The 18,033-nt window shown below is 39.1% G+C and overlaps 1 protein-coding gene across 15 annotated transcripts in view; it reads left to right on the top strand.

Moving 5' to 3' along the window:
• Positions 1-18,033, top strand: part of FKTN (fukutin) — a 105,368-nt gene that overhangs the window by 25,119 nt on the left and 62,216 nt on the right. For all 15 annotated transcript variants that reach the window (XM_062207826.1, XM_062207820.1, XM_062207821.1 and 12 more), the window contains 2 exons: positions 9,262-9,539; positions 11,916-12,048. In XM_062207826.1, coding sequence (XP_062063810.1) covers positions 9,262-9,539; positions 11,916-12,048 — 411 coding nt within the window. The remainder of the gene's footprint in view (positions 1-9,261; positions 9,540-11,915; positions 12,049-18,033) is intronic.

The raw sequence follows: 18,033 nt of genomic DNA, 5'->3' as shown, positions 1-18,033 counted from the left end.
GTAGGTATTTAGCCTGTGTATTACTAGACAGGCAAGTAGACAGAGATCTGGTGATAAATATTCAGAATGTATCACACAAAGTATTTGTAAACTTAGTATCTTCTACTTGTAGTGCTGTTTTTATCATTCTCTGGGTGATGCATGGTACCGGCTTAATTCTTGAGTAGAGTGCTTCTTAGGTGTATCTAAAAATTTGAACTTATCTTTCCATCCTGCTTAATGATTGCAAGAAAGTCAACCAGTAGTCCAAAATAAAACACAAACAACACCTCTACTGAACCTGCCAAAATTTGCTTTCTTCATTATTTGGAATACCCCTAACTTCCTGATTTTGCTGCTGTTCATTCTGAGAAGTTATTTGAGTAAGGAAATTAGCATAAGATTGAATGAATTTAATGAGGTAGCCACCTCTGATGGGATGTACAGTAGTTCTGCGGTAGGAGCTGTCTTAGTTAATGTTGACCCCCACTAGTTGGAGCTCGCTTTCCAGGGTGGTGGTATGGTCTGAGAAAGCTGTTTATGCTGGAGATGTCCTTGATTGCCCCAAACTGTTACACAGAGCATCAAGAGAATGAGCCTTCTGTTTTCTTTTTTTTTCTTTTTGGTCTATGGTTCCGTGCAGGCAGTGATGCATGCTTATTTTTCTTTCTTCCTAACTTTATATTTTGAAAAATTTTTTTTGAAAATGTTTTTTTAAACTTTTATTTAGTAAATATAATTTCCAAAGTGCAGTTTATGGATTATAATGGCTTTTCCCCCCCATAACTTCCCTCCCACCTGCACCCCTCCCATCTCCTGCTCCCTCTCCCATTCCATTCACATCAAGATTCATTTTCAATTATCTTTATATACAGATCAATTTAGCATATATTAAGTAAAGATTTCAACAGTTTGCACCCACACAGAAACACAAAGTGTAAAATACTGTTTGAGTACTAGTTATAGCATTAATTCACATTGGACAACACATTAAGGACAGAGATCCCACATGAGGAGTAAGTACACAGTGACTCCTGTTGTTGACTTAACAATTTGACACTCTTGTTTATGGCATCAGAAATCTCCCTAGGCTCTAGTCATGAGTTTCCAAGGCTATGGAAGCCTCTTGAGTTTGCTGACTTCGTTCTTATTTAGACAAATTCATAGTCAAAGTGGAAGTTCTCTCCTCCCTTCAGAGAAAGGTACCTCCTTCTTTGATGGCCCCTTCTTTCCACTGGGATCTCACTCACAGAGATCTTTCATTTAGGTCCTTTTTTTTTTTTTTTTTGCCAGAGTGTCTTGGCTTTCCATGCCTAAAATATTCTCATGGGCTCTTCAGCCGGATCTGAATGTCTTAAGGGCTGATTCTGAGGCCAGAGTGCTGTTTAGGACATCTGCCATTCTATGAATCTGCTGTGTATCCCACTTCCCATGTTGGATCATTCTCTCCCTTTTTTATTCTATCAGTTAGTAGTAGCAGACACTAGTCTTGTTTGTGTGATCCCTTTGACTGTTAGACCTATCAGTGTGATCAATTGTGAACTGAAATTGATCACTTGGACTAGTGAGATTATATTGGTACATGCAATCTTCATGGGATTGTATTGGAATCCCCTGGCACATTTCTAACTCCACCATTTGGGGCAAGTCTGATTGAGCATGTCCCAAATTGTACATCTCCTCCCTCTCTTATTCCCACTCTTATATTTAACAGGGATCACTTTTCAGTTAAATTTCAACACCTAAGAATAATTGTGTGTTAATTACAGAGTTCTGGAAAACATCATGCTGAGTGAATTAAGCCAATCCCAAAGGGACAAATATCAAATGTTCTCCCTGATTGGTGACAACTAACCAACCACAAAAAAGGAAACCTGTTGAAGTGAAAAGGGACGCTATGAGAAGCAGTGACTTGATCAGCCCTTGTCCTGACTGTTGATGTACAATTTAATACTTTATCCCTTTTAGTATTTTTTTTTGTTCTAGTTAATACTATTGGTTGAACTCTGTAACTCTGAAAATGTTTTTTTAAACGATTTATTTATTTATTTGAAAGTCAGTTACAGAGAGGCAGAGGCAGAGAAAGAGAAGTCTTCCATCTGCTGGTTCACACCATAATAGGCCGCAGTGGCTGGAGCTGTGCCTATCTGAAGCCAGGAGCCAGGAGCTTCTTCCAGGTCTCCCATGTGGGTGGAGGGGCCCAAGGCCTTGGGCCATCTTCTGCTTTCCCAGGCCATAGCAGAGAGCTGGTTCAGAAGTGGAGCAGCTGGGACTTGAACCAGTGCCCATATGGGATGCTGGTGCTGCAGGAGGTGGCTTTACCCACTATACCATAGCACTGGTGCTGAAAATGTTTAAACTCTGGAAAAGTTAAATAATGCTTAATTATTTTTATTTTTAAGCAAAATAATACTTGTAAGTTTAAAAATATGAATAATAATATAAAGTTCATAATGAAAAAGAATAGTATCTGCCTCTCCTCTCCCACCCCTGTTCCCACTCCTATAGTAAACAACTTTCAACTCTTCCTTTATGACCTTTTTTTAAGAAAAAGAAAATTATTTGAAAAGCAGAATTACAGAGAAAGAGGTCTTCCATCTGCTGGTTCACTCCCCAGATAGCTGCAATGGCCAGGGCTGGGCCAGGCCAAATCCAGGAGCCAGAAGCTTCTTCCATGTCTCTCATGTAGGTTCAGAGGTGCAAGCACTTAGGCCATCCTTGCTGTTTTCCCAGGCACAGTAGTAAAGAGCTGTGTTGGAAGTGGAGGAGCTGGGACTTGAACTAGCACCCCTGTGAGATGCTGACACTGCAGGCAGTGGTTCAACCCTCTAGGACACAAAGCCAGCCCAATGACTTTTTCATTTGTATATGTCTCAAGGAGTCTCTGAGTTGCTTTTTTTCGTCCTTGAGACATTTATCCTGGAGCTTTTGATCTTTCTGCTCTAAAATAGACCACTGTGCTGTGCTAGTATTATTTGTAATTGTATTCTAGAAAGTCTATCTTTTTGATAAAAACCTCTATTTTCTCCATGTTTTAGTCACACATCATTCAAAGGATGAACAGTTCTTTCTAACTTCCTGTGAAGGGGTACATGGATGGTTGAAACCTTACATATCTGATAAAGTTTTAGATTTTACCTTCACGTTGGATTGGCTTCCACTCTTGAACAAACCACCCCAAAACTTAGTGGCTTATTAATTGGTTAGGAATCTGTGATTTAGTAATTGGTTAGGAATCAGCTGGGCATTTCTTTCCATCTCAGCTGAGCTCACTTATGCAGCTGCCAATCAGCTAGGTAGCCTTGCTCTTTCAGGATAGCTGACTGTCAGATGGAGTAGTGGAGAGGTGCCTGGGCTGTGTCAGGCTTATTCACAGAGCATGAAAAGAAAAAGCTTTCGGGGCCAGTGCTGTGGTGTAGCGAGTTAAGCTGCTGCCTGCAGTGCCGGCATACCATGTGGGTGCAGGTTTGAGACCTACCTGCTCCACTTCCGATCCAGCTCTGCTGTGGCCTAGGAAAGCAGCAGAAGGTCGCCCAAATATTTGGGGCCCTGCACCCATGTGGGAGACCCTGAAGTAGCTCCTGGCTCCTAGCTTCAGATCAACACAGCTCTGGCCGTTGTGGCCAATTGGGGAAGTGAACCAGCAGATGGAAGACCTCTCTCTCTCTGCCTCTCCTTTTCTCTCTGTATTAACTCTGACTTTCAAATAAATAAATAAATCTTTAAAAAAAAAAAAAAAACTTGCATGATCTCTTGACACTGTTAAGATATTATGATTTCTGGGGCCAGTGCTGTTGCAGCAGATTAAGTCACCGTCTGTAGCACTTGCATTCCATATGGGTGCCAGTTCAAATCCTGGCTGCTCTGCTCCAATTCCAGCTCCCTGCTAATGTGCCTGGGAAAGCAATGGAAGCTGGTCCAAGTGCTTGGGCCTCTGTACCCGCATTGGAGACCTGGATGAAGCTCCTGGCTCCTGACTTTGGCCTGGCCCGCCCTGGCTGTTGCAACCATTTGGGGAGTGAACCAGCAGATGGAATACCTCTGTCTCTCCCTCTCCACACCCCCTGCTATAACTCTGTCCTTCAAATAAAAAAAAAAAAAAAAAAAAAAAAAAAAAAACTCTATCTCTGCCTCTCTCTATCTCTGGCTTGCAAATTAGTAAATATTTTTTAAAAATATTATTTCTCATCCATGAACATAAAATATCTCTTAATTCAGGTTCCTTTGGTGCTTTTTAATAGAATTTCATAATTTTTCTTATAGATTTGCACATCTTTTTAAGGTTTTAGTTATTGCTACCGTATCATTTTTGTTGTGTGTGTGTATATGGAGGGCATGTAGATGCAACAGTTTTCTTCTTCCAATGCATTGTTATAGCTGTATGAGAATGCTGTTGGCTTATCTGTTTAGATGTTGTTTTCCAGCTACTGAACTATACAGGTACACTCTAATAGTTTATTCTCTTTATTTATTTTTCTGAATGTAGACCATTGTATTGTTTGCACAGAAAAGTTTGGTCTCTTCCTTTCAAACTCTTATAGCTACTTTCCTTTTCTTGATTTACTGATTTAGGTAAAACCCCCAGCAACAATATTGAGAAAAAAAAGTTCTTTCTTTATGAACTTTTTGTTATTTGGATGATGGACTTTGAGAATTGATTGTCTTATTTTCTTATCTTTGTTCTGATTTTCTATCTTTCTCCAACTGTGTACTTTCTAACAATATCTTTAACAGTAGTAATTTATTTTGTCATTTTTCTGAAATTATCATATTTTTCTTTTTTAAAAGCTCTTTGTACTTTGTTGTTGTAGCATTCTGTTCATACTTCGTAAGTATACATTTATCTTTTATTCAGTAGATTTAATTTTTAAATTATTTTTATTTTTCTATTAAAGGTAGAGAGAGAGCCTCACTTTGCTTGTTGACTCCCCCAGATAACTGCCTGAAACAGCCATCGCTAGAACAGTTCCCAGCGTGAAGCCTGGAACTCAATCCAGGAATCCCATATGGGCACCCAGGACCCAAGTGCTTGAGTCATCACCTTCTGCCTCCCAGGGTGCCCATCTGTAGGAAACTGGAGTGGAAGTGGAGGAACCAGTACTCAAGCCAGGCACTCTGTGGGATGCAGCTGTCCCACGTGTCAACATAACTACTGCTCTACCCCTAGTCTGCAGATGTCAAAGTTTTGATTTTTTTAAAAAGTATTTTTCTTCCTGCTGTACTTTTTTTTTTTTTCTAAATTCCTTCCTTGTGGATGTTTGTTTTCTGATATGTTTATTTATTTTTATTTTGTTTGTTTTTCATGATACAGGCTTTCTGTAATATTTGTTGAACTTTGTTCATATTTAAGAATGAGATTCTGAAACTACCTAGAAACATTTTTTTTTTTTTTTATTGTTAGGCCTCATTCACTGGTGAATTTTATTATGGGGTGTTAGAGAGTGCCAGCTTTTTCTCTGAGGAGATTCTAAGTGTCATTCAGGTCATTTCTGTTGGACTGTTTGATTTTCTCAGAAAAAGTCTTTAAGGCTTATAAACTATTTTTTATAGCTAAAAAATTTTTTTAAATTTATGTAATGATATTTCATCTATTTCATGTATACAATTTTAAACCCATAATGATGCTTCCCACCCTCCCTCCTTCCTTTCTTTTTGTTTTCTTTTAATATTTGCGATAATATACTTTCAGTTTACTTTATAGTCACAGGCTTAGTCCTCCACTAAATAAAGAATTCAACAAGTAGGAAGAACACTGTTCCACAGGAATATAGACAAGAGCTGTAAACAATAATCAGGTCTGAAGATGTCAATTTCATTCCTCTACATTACTTTTTTTGTGCTCTATATTAGCCTCAAATCAAAGAAAACACATGATATTTGTCTTTTTGGGTATTTTTTACAAGGAGTATTTTGTAGTGTACCTTTATAATTCTAAGACAAAGTTTGTGGAAATTATAACCTACCTACACACATAATCCACCAAATCAATGTGTCTAAACTGTAATATAATATATAAATCAAAGGAAATAATGCATATTTCAATATGTAAATGCTCAGGCATGACTGCAATGAAAATATAATAATACAATTCAAAGGCTTATAAATAGATCTAAGAATGATAGCTAAAAATATAAACTCACACTGTAAATAGTGTTATTTGTAATGTTTTTTGTAAAATAATGAAAACTTTCCAATAATACAAAAAAATATAAAATTACCTCTTCACTGACATGGCTGCTAGAATCCTGGGATATAAGGTCTCAGCTAATTCAAAATAAGATTTTTACTATAGGATTGTCTGATAGGACATTTGAACTTATGTAGGACATAGCATATTTTGGATTGTAGAACATCTAGTATTCCTGGCCTAAGTCTTTAAATGCCAGTTTACCATTATGATAAATAGAAATATCCCCACAAATTTCTAAAATATCTCCTGGATGCAATACCACTTGCTGAGAGAACCGCTACTTTAGAAGACAGGGAATATTCTAAAATTGTCAAGACTACTAAGACCGGTATCAGTGGAAGAAACAAAAAGTCAGGTGTACTCAGCATAAGCACACAGATTTAAGTTTATCCTTGTATGAATATTATATCATACAGAGTCATATATAGTACTCCTCCAAAACTTCCCTCGTGGTAGATATAGTTAGATCTAATTACTATAGATTTTATTTGCATGTGTTTTTTTTTTATTAATACCATCACCATAAAGTGATGAACCACTGCCAAGACAACTGAGAGATTTGTGCAGCACAGACTTGACCTAGGCCTTTACTCTCCTGGATTAGAGCAAGTACTCTGTTCTTCACCTGTCTCTGTCATAGTCATAAGAAGGCAAGCTACATTATAGTTCTGCCTATTTTGCCTGTTAGTCTTTCTCTTTTCCCACAGCTCAAGGTCAGATTTGTCTCAAATTCTGTCTGGCGGCCGGTGCCGCGGCTCAATAGGCTAAACCTCCGCCTGCGGTGCCGGCACCCCAGGGTTCTAGTCCTGGTCGGGGTGCCGGATTCTGTCCCAGTTGCTCCTCTTCCAGTCCAGCTTTCTGCTGTGGCCCAGGAGTGCAGTGGAGGATGGCCCAAGTGCTTGGGCCCTGCACCCACATGGGAGACCAGGAGAAGCACCTGGCTCCTGGCTTCAGATCAGCAAGATGTGCCAGCTGCAGCGGCCATTGGAGGGTGAACCAACGGAAAAGGGAAGACCTTTCTCTCTGTCTCTCTCTCTTTCTCTCACTGTCCACTCTGCCTGTCAAAAAAAAGAAAAAAAATTCTGTCTGGCATTTTAAATTTTTTTCTTGAATTTATCAACTTTTTTTTAAAAACAATATAAAAGTTTATTGGACAGGAGGTAAGAGACAAGGTGTGGGTGTAGAGATTTCCAGAAAAAAATATGGAAGCATACATTTCCAGTTTGAGAAGAAGAAAAAAATCTAATATGTAGATTTTTTTTTCATTTTCAATTATCTTTATATACAGAATATCATTATAGCATATATTAAGTAAAGCTCTCAACAGTTTGCACCCACACAGAAACACTAAGTGTAAAATATTGTTTGAGTACTAGTGATAGCATTAAATCACAATGTACAGTACGTTAAGGACAGAGATCCTACATGAGGAGTAAGTGCACAATGACTCCTGTTGTTGACTTAACAAATTGACACTCTTGTTTATGGCGTCAGTGATCACCCTAGGCTCTTGTCATGAGTTGCCAGAATTTATCAACTTGTAATACCTTTCATTCTATACAGTATTGTCTTTCTCTCAATTGTCCACCCTCACCATCGATTAGTACCTCATATATATAACAATAAAGAAAAAGGAAAGTAGGAATTCTACAGTTGATAATTCTGAAATAAAGAGAATCAAGATGAAATTATATTAGCCTGCATACTATATTAGTTGGTGTTAAGAACAACCCTAAGTTGTAGTTGACTTATCATAAGAAAGGAGTATTTCTTTAAACAAAATCCAGTGTTATTTAGTCCTGGTCAAACACTCCTGGGTGATTTTTCTATAAGCAGTGACTCTGGGATCCAGACTGTTTCATTTGTAGGACTTTCCCATCTTAGAGTTCTTTGCTTTCATAGATTCAGATGGGAAAAGACAACATGGAAGATCTTTTGGGATATTGTAAGGCTAGCTTGAGTATGGCCTTCAGTCTATGTTTCACTGAGCGGAATATAATTTAGCTATTTATCTGGAAAGAAGAAAACAGATGTGATTGGTACTAGTTAGCATTTTCTACAGGAGGTATCACTTTCTCTCATTTAAAACAAATAAGGGTTATCTGTACCTGTTGCATACTAGACACTCTGATTCCTATGCTTGAGGAACTTGCAGTCTATTAATGGAATTTAATCATACAAACAAGTAAAAAAACAATAAAGATAGTATATGATAGAGGTTTTTATGTGTTTTTAAAAGAGCGTAGATGAGGGTAAAATTCATTCAAATGACAATAATGAAAGATGTTTCATGGCATAAAGAGAGTATTCTTGAAAAATATTTATGAGGGGCTGGCGCTGTGGCATGGAGGGTAAAGCCACTGCCTGCAGTTTTGGCATCCTATATGGGCACTGGTTCGAGACCCAGCTGCTCCACTTCCAATCCTGTTCTCTGCTATGGCCTGGGAAAGCAGTAGAAGATGGCCCAGGTGCTTGGGCCCCTGCACCCACACAGGAAGAACCGGAGGAAGCTACTGGCTCCTGGCTTCGGGTTAGTGCAGCTCTGGCTGTTGCAGCCAGTTGGGGAGTGAACCAGCAGATAGAAGATTCTCTCTCTCTCTCTCTCTCTCTCTCTGCCTTGGAAGTGGAGCAGCCGGGATACGAACCGGCGCCCATATGGGATGCCAGCACTGCAGGCAGGGGCCTTATGCCCTACACCTCGAAAGAACTATTTTTTAAAAATACTTTTGAAAATAAGACTAGAAGTTAAATTAAGAATTCTTAAGTTTACTATTAAGTACTATCCTTATATTAAGGTTATTTTATAGAAACTAACCAGAGAACACTAAAACTAGCATTCCTGTTCCAGGGAAGCATTTTTATTAATTTCCATAAAGAGACTCTTTGGACATAGCTTCTCTTGCTGCATAGTTTCTCTTTTTGCTGAGTTCTTTTATTCTCTCAATACTACCTTCCACTTAACGCTTTTAAAAGTCTCCTGTCAAAACACAGATTGTCCCAAGAATATGGCTTAATCCAGTGTTGGAATCACTTTAGTCTTGCTACTAATATTTGGTTTTAAATATTCAATTTTGATTTCTCTTTGGTTCTAGGAAGGCTGGTTTCAGATAGCTGAGAATATGGGATTTCAGTGTCTAAAGATTGAGAGCAAAGATCCTAGACTTGATGGGATAGACTCACTTTCTGGAACTGAAATCCCCCTGCACTATATCTGCAAATTGGCCACTCATGCCATCCACTTGGTGGTCTTTCATGAGAGAAGTGGTAACTACCTCTGGCATGGCCATCTACGACTCAAAGGACACATTGACAGGAAATTTGTTCCTTTTCGAAGATTACAGTTTGGTCGTTATCCTGGAGCTTTTGACAGGTAAGTTATGAATCAAAAGGGAAATATTAAATCAGTGTTGTCCAGTCACGAATTAATTTACTTTTTGTAATTAAAATATAATAAAATAAAATATAATATGTAATTCACATAAATGTTCTTGGTAACTTTTTTTTTTAAAGAGAGAGTACTCCCATCTGCTGGTTTACTCCCCAGATCCCATCTGTCTGTTTATTTCCCAAATGCCTGCAATATCCAAGAACAGAGGGTGGAGGAGCCCAAAGCCAGAAGCCAGGAACTCAGTCCACCACGTTCACGTGGGTGGCAGGAACCCAAGCACTTGAGCCGTCACCACAGCATTAGTATTAGCAGCAAGCTGGACGCAGGAGGGGAGCCGAGCATCTTGACCAGCATCTCAACTGCTAGGTCAGATGCCCACTCCAATAACATTGTTCTTACTGTTCCCAAGTTAGAAGGAGCTCAAATGTCCTTCAACAATAAAAGGATAAATAAATTTATACACACACAACAGGGGACTTCAGAAAAGTTCATGGAGGGGCCAGCACCAGGGCGCAGTAGGTTAATCTTAACTCCGCCGGCAGTGCTGACTTCCCATATGGGTGCTGGTTCTAGTCCCTGCTGCTCCTCTTCCAGTCCAGCTCTCTGCTGTGGCCTGGGAGAACAATGGAAGATGGCCCAAGTGCTTGGGCCCCTGCAGCCACATGGGAGACCAGGAAGAAGCACCTGACTCCTGGCTTCGGATTGGTGCAGCGCGCCGGCTGCAGCACTCCAGTCATGGCGGCCATTTGGCGGGTGAACCAACGGAAAAAGGAAGACCTTTCTCTCTCTCTTTCTCTCTCTCTCTCTCTCTCTCACTCTCACTCTCACTGTCTAACTCTGCCTGTCAAAAAAAAAAAAATAGTTATTTGAAGGTCTCAAATAAAATTTGATTAGTGATAGCTTATGATACTAACAGTTGGAGGATGAAGAAAGAATTCTTGAAGTTAGACACTGAGTATGACCTTCTTAACTTAGACTTATACTTTCTTCACCTTTAGAAGTCACTAATAGTGATGTTACATAGTGCTTTAAATACCAGAATCTGATGTGAAGGTAGCAGTAAACATTTTTCTTTTCCTTTAAAGTTTACTAGAAAAAATTTTCATATTCAAATCTGTTTATTGGACTCTTATAGAGAAACATTCCTTGTCTGCTATACTTGAGAAGTGTGACAGTATGTATATTTCTTTGTTGGAATGCTCATTTTACTTTTTTCTCTTTTCTATAAAGGAAATGTGAACGTAAGGATAGCCTTTTTAAATCACATATTTGAAAAGCAGCTGAGTAAGATGTTGGAGACTTCTGTGTTTTTTTTTTTTTTAATGTATGTGAAATGAAAGCTTTTCTGAACCAAATCAGGTTTTAGAAATAAAATGACCTTAAAAAAGAATAAGGTGTAGAGAAAAATACTTTGTTGTTCATTTATGCACCTCTTATTTTAGTCTGAAATTAAACATTATTCTCTTCATACATTTATGCATATTTTTCTTACTCCATATTTCAAACAAGGTTCTTAAAATATCTTTCAGTTTTTTAAAGCCTTGTGAATTTATTTCAAAGTTTAATAATTCAGTAAAGTTCAAAATTGTCATCAGCAAGTACTTATTAAATTTAAATATGCTAGTAGATAAATGCCTTCTCTACATTTTACAATTTTATATAAAACTCTCAAAGAATATTTGTAGAATAGGGGACCCAAATTATCTAAGACCTATTACCAGATTAGTATTTTTCTCATTAATGAGACTCTCAGGCTATTGTAACTTACATTGTCTTAAGTGTTAAAAACATTTATTTCTCTAAAAGTAAGCTAATAGTTATAAATTACGTCACTTCATTCTTTTTCTTTTAAAATGCCAAAGTGTATAAGATCAGATATAAAAATGTTTTGGGTGTTTAGCTTCATTTAAGACGCCTGCATTCTGCATCTGAGTGCCTGGGTTTGATCCCGAGCTCTGGCTCCTGACTCTAGATTCCTATGAAAGCAGACCCTGGGAGGCAGTAGTGATGGCTCAAGTAACTGGATTCCTGCTAACCATGTGGGAGACCTGGATTGAGTTTTCAGCTCCCAGTTTCAGCCCCCAGCCCAGCTTCAGCCATTGTGTTTGGGGAATAAATCAGTTAATGGGAGCTCTGTCTCTCTGTGTGTCTCTCAAAGAAATCTTTAAAAACATTTAAAATATGTAAGACACAGTTGGTGTTTGATACCAGATTTTCCAGGTCTTACTGAAGCTGCTAATTGATATCTGAGGTAATTGAAGAAAAGCTGCTTCATATTTAGCTATTTCACTAATGTTTGATGTTTTGAAGAGGTTTCCAGTTGTTCTGGTTATAAATCTTAACCTTTTTTTTTTCCAGACCAGAATTACAGCAGGTTACTGTTGATGGACTAGAAGTTCTCATTCCAAAAGATCCAGTACACTTTTTAGAAGAAGTACCACACTCTAGGTTCATTGAGTGTCGGTATAAAGAAGCTCGAGCATTCTTTCAGGTTAGAGACACTCAACTAATGCACTTTTAAATAACAGGAAATGTGTTTATTTTTAGTGGTTTGTTGGAGAAATGAAGGGACTTACGGAAAATAGAGAAGAAAACCTCTTTTTCACTTAATCTATTTTCTTCTATCTTGTTTTTGAATTTTTGAAAAAGTAGATTAGGAATTAATCTTCAACTGTTTCTTTCCTAAATGAATAAATAAATATTAATTTATTATTTGGAAAGACAGATAGGTTAGCACTAGCCTTTACCTTGAGTCCATAAACTTTTAAAAAGGTAATGTAGTCTTTTTTGAAGTAGTCCAAATGGAATGAAACCTCTGTTCAAGATGGACTGTATAGATTTAGAAAAGACTTTATTGAAAATAGTTTTTCTCGAAGGCTTGGCACTGATTTTGTATTTTTTGTGTTTATGAAGGTTTTGAAGATAAATGCTACACAAAGACCAAGTATGTTTTGAACTTTACTTTATTCTATTGCTCTAGCTTTCAATTCAAAAAACATTTATTGAAAGCCTGTTTCCTAGGCTTCTGACCCTGGGGATATAAAGATGATTTTAAAGGATATGAAAGTTCACCTTGAAGAGATGATGTGAAACAGAAATACAGTGAAAAGCAAGCAAATTTACAGTGGGGTTTGGTACCTTTATCCACTTGACCTTTATGTTCTGGGTTTCCCTGCCAGGAAAACTGCACACACAAGGAAGGGAATGAAACTGCAATGCCCGAGACCCACAGCGGCAAGCTTTCTCTGGTGTGTTGTGCTAGCTCCCAGGACCTTGGCCTAACAGCCCAAGTAGGCTTTTTCTCAGCCCTATTCCCCTGAATTTATCATTAGGGAGCTGTGAAATTTGCCTACCTAGACTCATGAATGAAAAGCTGGGAAACCACATTGTGGATGGACCTGTTCTAGTAGGCAGGTGTTGCCTGATGTACCCTCACCACACAATAACAGAAAGTGTAACAGATGGAGTTTGGTGCTTACATGCCATAAGGGAGTTTGCCATGGTTACCACCTCTGTCACAGCAATTATCCCAGTGAATTGTGAATGTTTGATTTGTCCCTCTACTAAAATTGTGTGGGCTTCTTACTGGGAGAGATCTGATATAATTCACCTCCGTAGCCCCAGTGTCAACCATATTACTTGACACAAAGAAAAGATCCTATAAATGTGAGAAAATGCCTGGAGAATAAGGTGTTCATCTGAATTGAATGGTTTTTTAATGATACTTACTAGGGCTAATGTTTCAAAATACTGAGAAATCATTTAGTTAATGTCAGAATTTTGAGCTCTACATTTTTTAGCTTTACAATTTGTCGAGGGCAAACACTGAACCAACATGTGCATGAAGAATATGGATGACATGCACTCAGAGGGCTTAGCAGCTGGTCAGAGCCCCATAGTTTCAGTGTTTAATGTACCATCAGATAGCAAGACCTTCATGTTGGCTGATGGCTTACACTCATAAACCGGGACCAAGTGGAGCCTCATATTTGTTTTCCTGCATCTTTTGCTTGTACCAGACAGATAATGATTCTTAATTTGTTTTTCTCTCCTGATAGTATATTGGCATTACTGATGTAAAGTTCCTAATGAGCCTGATAAATTCTTTATCCTCTTTAAAATCTTTCATTCTTTGTTACTTCCTATGTTAGAGCCTTAAGTTTTCAAATTAAAGTGACCATACATATGTTTGAACACTGGATGGCGCCAAACAGTCTTAAATACAATGCTGATTGTAAAATAAGAAATAAAACTAATCTAATAGATATTTTTATAAAGCAGCCACCTAATTTTCTTTTTTGGTAATAATTTTTAATACAATTTCAAAATTGGATAAATGTTGCAAGTAAAATATAAATAACTTTTTTTTCTGACCTACTTGGGAGTAAGCTGTCAACCAAATGCCCTACAGCCTTGAATCATTCAGTATTTTCTAAAAATAAGAATGTGCCTCCTTGCCTTTGTGGCTGCTCTTCTCACCCTACCTGGGCATTGCTGTCCCTTACTGGGCTGCACCCATGCTCAGGCCCTGACCTCCCTCATTTGTTTGCTCTTCCATAGGAATGCTGTCCTCACCTGAGTGGGCTGTCACTTCCCACACTAGACTTTCACCCTATGTAGATGCACTCATCACCAGCCCAGGCTCTGACAGCCTATACAAGGCCACTCTTAGGCACAAAAAACTTAGTTGCTTTGCCTCACATTTTATTTTAGGAGGGGAAGGGGAGTAGGGGAGAAAGGGAAATGTTTGCCTTTCTTTACTTTTAATTATTTTCTCAATCTGCCAGGAAATTTAGAACTAAGATAGTACATATTTCCTGAACTTGATCTTGTTGGGGCAAAAACCATTACAAAACAAGTAATGAGCTCAAGCCTATTGAATTCAGTGAAAAAACAGAAGGGAACACAGAAATCTGTGTACATTTGGCCTAGGAATATCTGTGCAGCCACATTCTTGTCCTCCTTTGACTAATTTGTTTGAGACTATGGGCAAATTTCTGAGCCTTGGTTTCCCTGTTTATAAAAAGTAGGTACCTTCTGTCATCTTATTGGTCTTTGATATTTTAAGGGAAAGTTTGGGCATTTATATTCAAGGATTTTTCTTGGGTTAAAAATTAAATGGATGTGATTTTAAAAACAGGACATTACGTTTTGTCTTTTTTTGGAGACATGGTAATTCCAAGATTTATATATATTTTTAAATGAACAAAACAATGTATAAACTATAATTTTTAAGTCCCATAATAGATACTTATATACATAATTTTATTCATGTGTATACTTTAACACATATTAAGAATTAGTTCAAAGAAATGGAATTTTTTTTTTTTTTTTTTTTGACAGGCAGAGTGGATAGTGAGAGAGAGACAGAGAGAAAGGTCTTCCTTTGCCGTTGGTTCACCCTCCAATGGCCGCCGCGGTAGCGCGCTGCGGCCGGCGCACCGCGCTGTTCCGATGGCAGGAGCCAGGTACTTATCCTGGTCTCCCATGGGGTGCAGAGCCCAAACACTTGGGCCATCCTCCACTGCACTCCCTGGCCACAGCAGAGGGCTGGCCTGGAAGAGGGGCAACCGGGACAGGATCGGTGCCCCGACCGGGACTAGAACCCGGTGTGCCAGCGCCGCAAGGCGGAGGATTAGCCTGTTGAGCCACGGCGCCGGCCAAGAAATGGAATTTCTGAGAGTGTCTTGTTAAGAAAGGTTTGTTGGAGCCGGCACTGTGGTGTAGCAGGTAAAGCCACTGTCTCCAGTGCCGGCATCCCATATGGGTGCTGCTTTGAGTCCCAGCTGCTCCACTTCTGATCCAGCTCTCTGCTGTGGCCTGGGAAAGCAATAGAAGATGGTCCAAGTCCTTGGGCCCCTGTACCCATGTGGGAGACCTGGAAGAAGCTCCTGGCTCCTGGCTTCAGGTTGGCACAGCTCCAGCCATTGAGGCCATCTGGAGAATGAACCAGTGGATGGAAAACCTCTCTCTCTCTCTCTCTTTTTCTCTTTCCCTCCCTTCCTCCCTCCCTCTCTCTCTCTCTCTGTGCCTCTCCTCTCTCTGTGTAACTCTGACTTTTAAATAAATAACTAAATCTTAAAAAAAAAAAAAAAGATTTATTAAGGGTGGAAGTGTTCATATGAGCATATAGGATATATGCCCAGTAGGATATAACTCACAAGCCTATTTTTTTTCTGTTAAGATTTATTTATTTATTTATTTATTTGAAAGCCAGTGTTACAGAGAGAGAAAGAGAGACAGACAGAGAAATCTTCCATCCAGTGGGTCACTCCTCAGTTGGCTGCAATGGTTGGAGTTGGGCCTATCTGAAGCTAGGAGCTTCTTCTGGGTCTTCCATGTGGGTGCAGGGACCTAAGGACTTGAGCCATCTTTCGCTGCCTTCCCAGGTGCATTAGCAAGGAACTGGGTTGGAAGTGAAGCAGCTGAGACTCTAACTGGCACCCATATGGGATGCCAGCGACTCGGGCAACAGCTTAACCTGCTATGCCACAGTGCTGGCCCCGAACAACTGATGATTTTGCACAAAGTTTTCATGTCTGCTGTTTAATTTGTTCCTTTTAGTCTGTGCAATATGGTAAGTGTTCTCCTTTAACAGATTAGAAAGTGCTTTAAGATGCTAGTTACTACATAGTCATTATTGGCAGAGAATAGACTAATTCCTAGGCCTCTAAACTCCTAGCTCCAAGCTTTTTCCACTACTGCAAGGATTAAGAACATGTATCTCTCATTCCAATCATATGTTCTAAAAGAAGTTACAACCCGGAGGAAAGGGATTTTTCTTATTGAAGGGATTCTATATGAGTATAATGTGTATATTCTACAGTTGGTACTTTTCTGCAGGTAATTCAATTTCTTCCTAGGAGCACATTTTGCCTTATATCCCTATAAACCTTCTAGGAGTCGTATTCTCTCCTGCTGTATTATACCAAAAAATCACAGGATGTTAGGATATTATAGGCAGAGCAGAGACTTAATTACTTATTCATTTACCCATTCATCCATATGTAATATTCACATGTTATGTGCTAGGCACCATTCTACATTTGTAGCTACAGTGATGGATAAATGTTGTACCTGCCCTTAAGGAACCATATGTACAGTCTAGTGAAGGTAATGTAAATAAAATCAATAATTAGAGTTAAATATAAGAATTACAGGGGCAGGCGTTGTGGTGTGGCATGTTGAGCCACCGCCTACAATGCTGGCATCCCATGTGGGTTCCAGTTCAGGTCCTGGCTGCTCAACTTTTAGTCCAGCTCCCTGCTGATGTACTTGGAAGGCATTGAAAGATGGTCCAGATACTTGGGGCCTTGCAACCACGTCAGGGACCCAGAGCAGGCTGCTGACTCTTTGTTTTGGCCTGGTCCAGCCCTGGCTATTACGGCCATTTGGAGAATGAGCCAATGGATGGAGGATCTCTCTGTCTCTCCCTGTCTTCTCTCTTTGTCTGTGGCCCTGCCTTTCAAATAAATAAATCTTTAAAAAATAATTTACAGTAAATATATGTATAAGCAGTTACTGCTATAGCTCATTGAGGAAACATTTCATTTGTCTTTGTATTTCTAGTACCAGACATAATTCTCTGCTCTGTAAATGTTAAACTGAATAGAAACAATGGGAAAATAAATGCACATGTATTCCTGAGAAAATCAGAGATTGTTTCTCAGAAGCCAGATTAGAGACTTGAGATTCTGTAGTCAAGGACAGGGCAGACAAAGGAAACAACAATTATGAAAATGCAGAGGCTTGGAAAGTTGTGGTATATTTAAGGAGTTAATGTTTTATTATTCTGATAGCAAGTGTGGGGAAATACAGGGATGAGGCTGGACCCATAATCAGGGACCAGAACACAATGTGCTTTGCCTTCTTACCGATGCTCCAAAGGCCAAGTAGATTTTGTCAATAGGTAGTGAAATATCACTGTAGAATTTGTAGTGCTTTCAGGACTGGTGCTGTGGTACAGTGGGTTAAAGCTCCAGCCTGCAGTGCCATCATCCCATATGGGTGCCAGTTCAAGTCCTGGCTGCTCCTCTTCTGAGCCAGCTCTCTGCTATGTCCTGAGAAAGCAGTAGAAGATGGCCCAAGTCCGTGGGCCCCTGCACCCACTTGGGAGACCTGGAAGGTCTTAGACCTGGTTCCCGGATCGGCTCAGCTCTGGCTGTTGCGGTCATTTGGGGAGTGAACCAGCGGAATGGAAGACCTCTCTCTCTCTCTGGTTCTACCTCTCTGTGACTCTATCTTTCAAATAATTAAAATAATTCTAAAAAAAAAAAAAGAATTTGTGGTATTTTCATCAGTTCTAGAACACTCTAGTAATGAAGAAAATCAGAAAACTAAAGACTAAATAAATTATAATATTTGTATAAAATGTCATAATCCACAAGGCGTTTTCTCCTTACATCTTCACAGCAGTCCTACAAAGTGTAATTACTATCCCTAAATTAGAGAAGAAAATTAGATCTAAAAGAGGTTT

This window comes from Lepus europaeus, chromosome 12 (assembly GCF_033115175.1).
Source record: "Lepus europaeus isolate LE1 chromosome 12, mLepTim1.pri, whole genome shotgun sequence".
Lineage (NCBI taxonomy): Eukaryota > Metazoa > Chordata > Mammalia > Lagomorpha > Leporidae > Lepus > Lepus europaeus.
The sequence above is the reverse complement of the archived record's forward strand: the minus strand, read 5'-3'. Positions and strand labels throughout refer to the sequence as shown.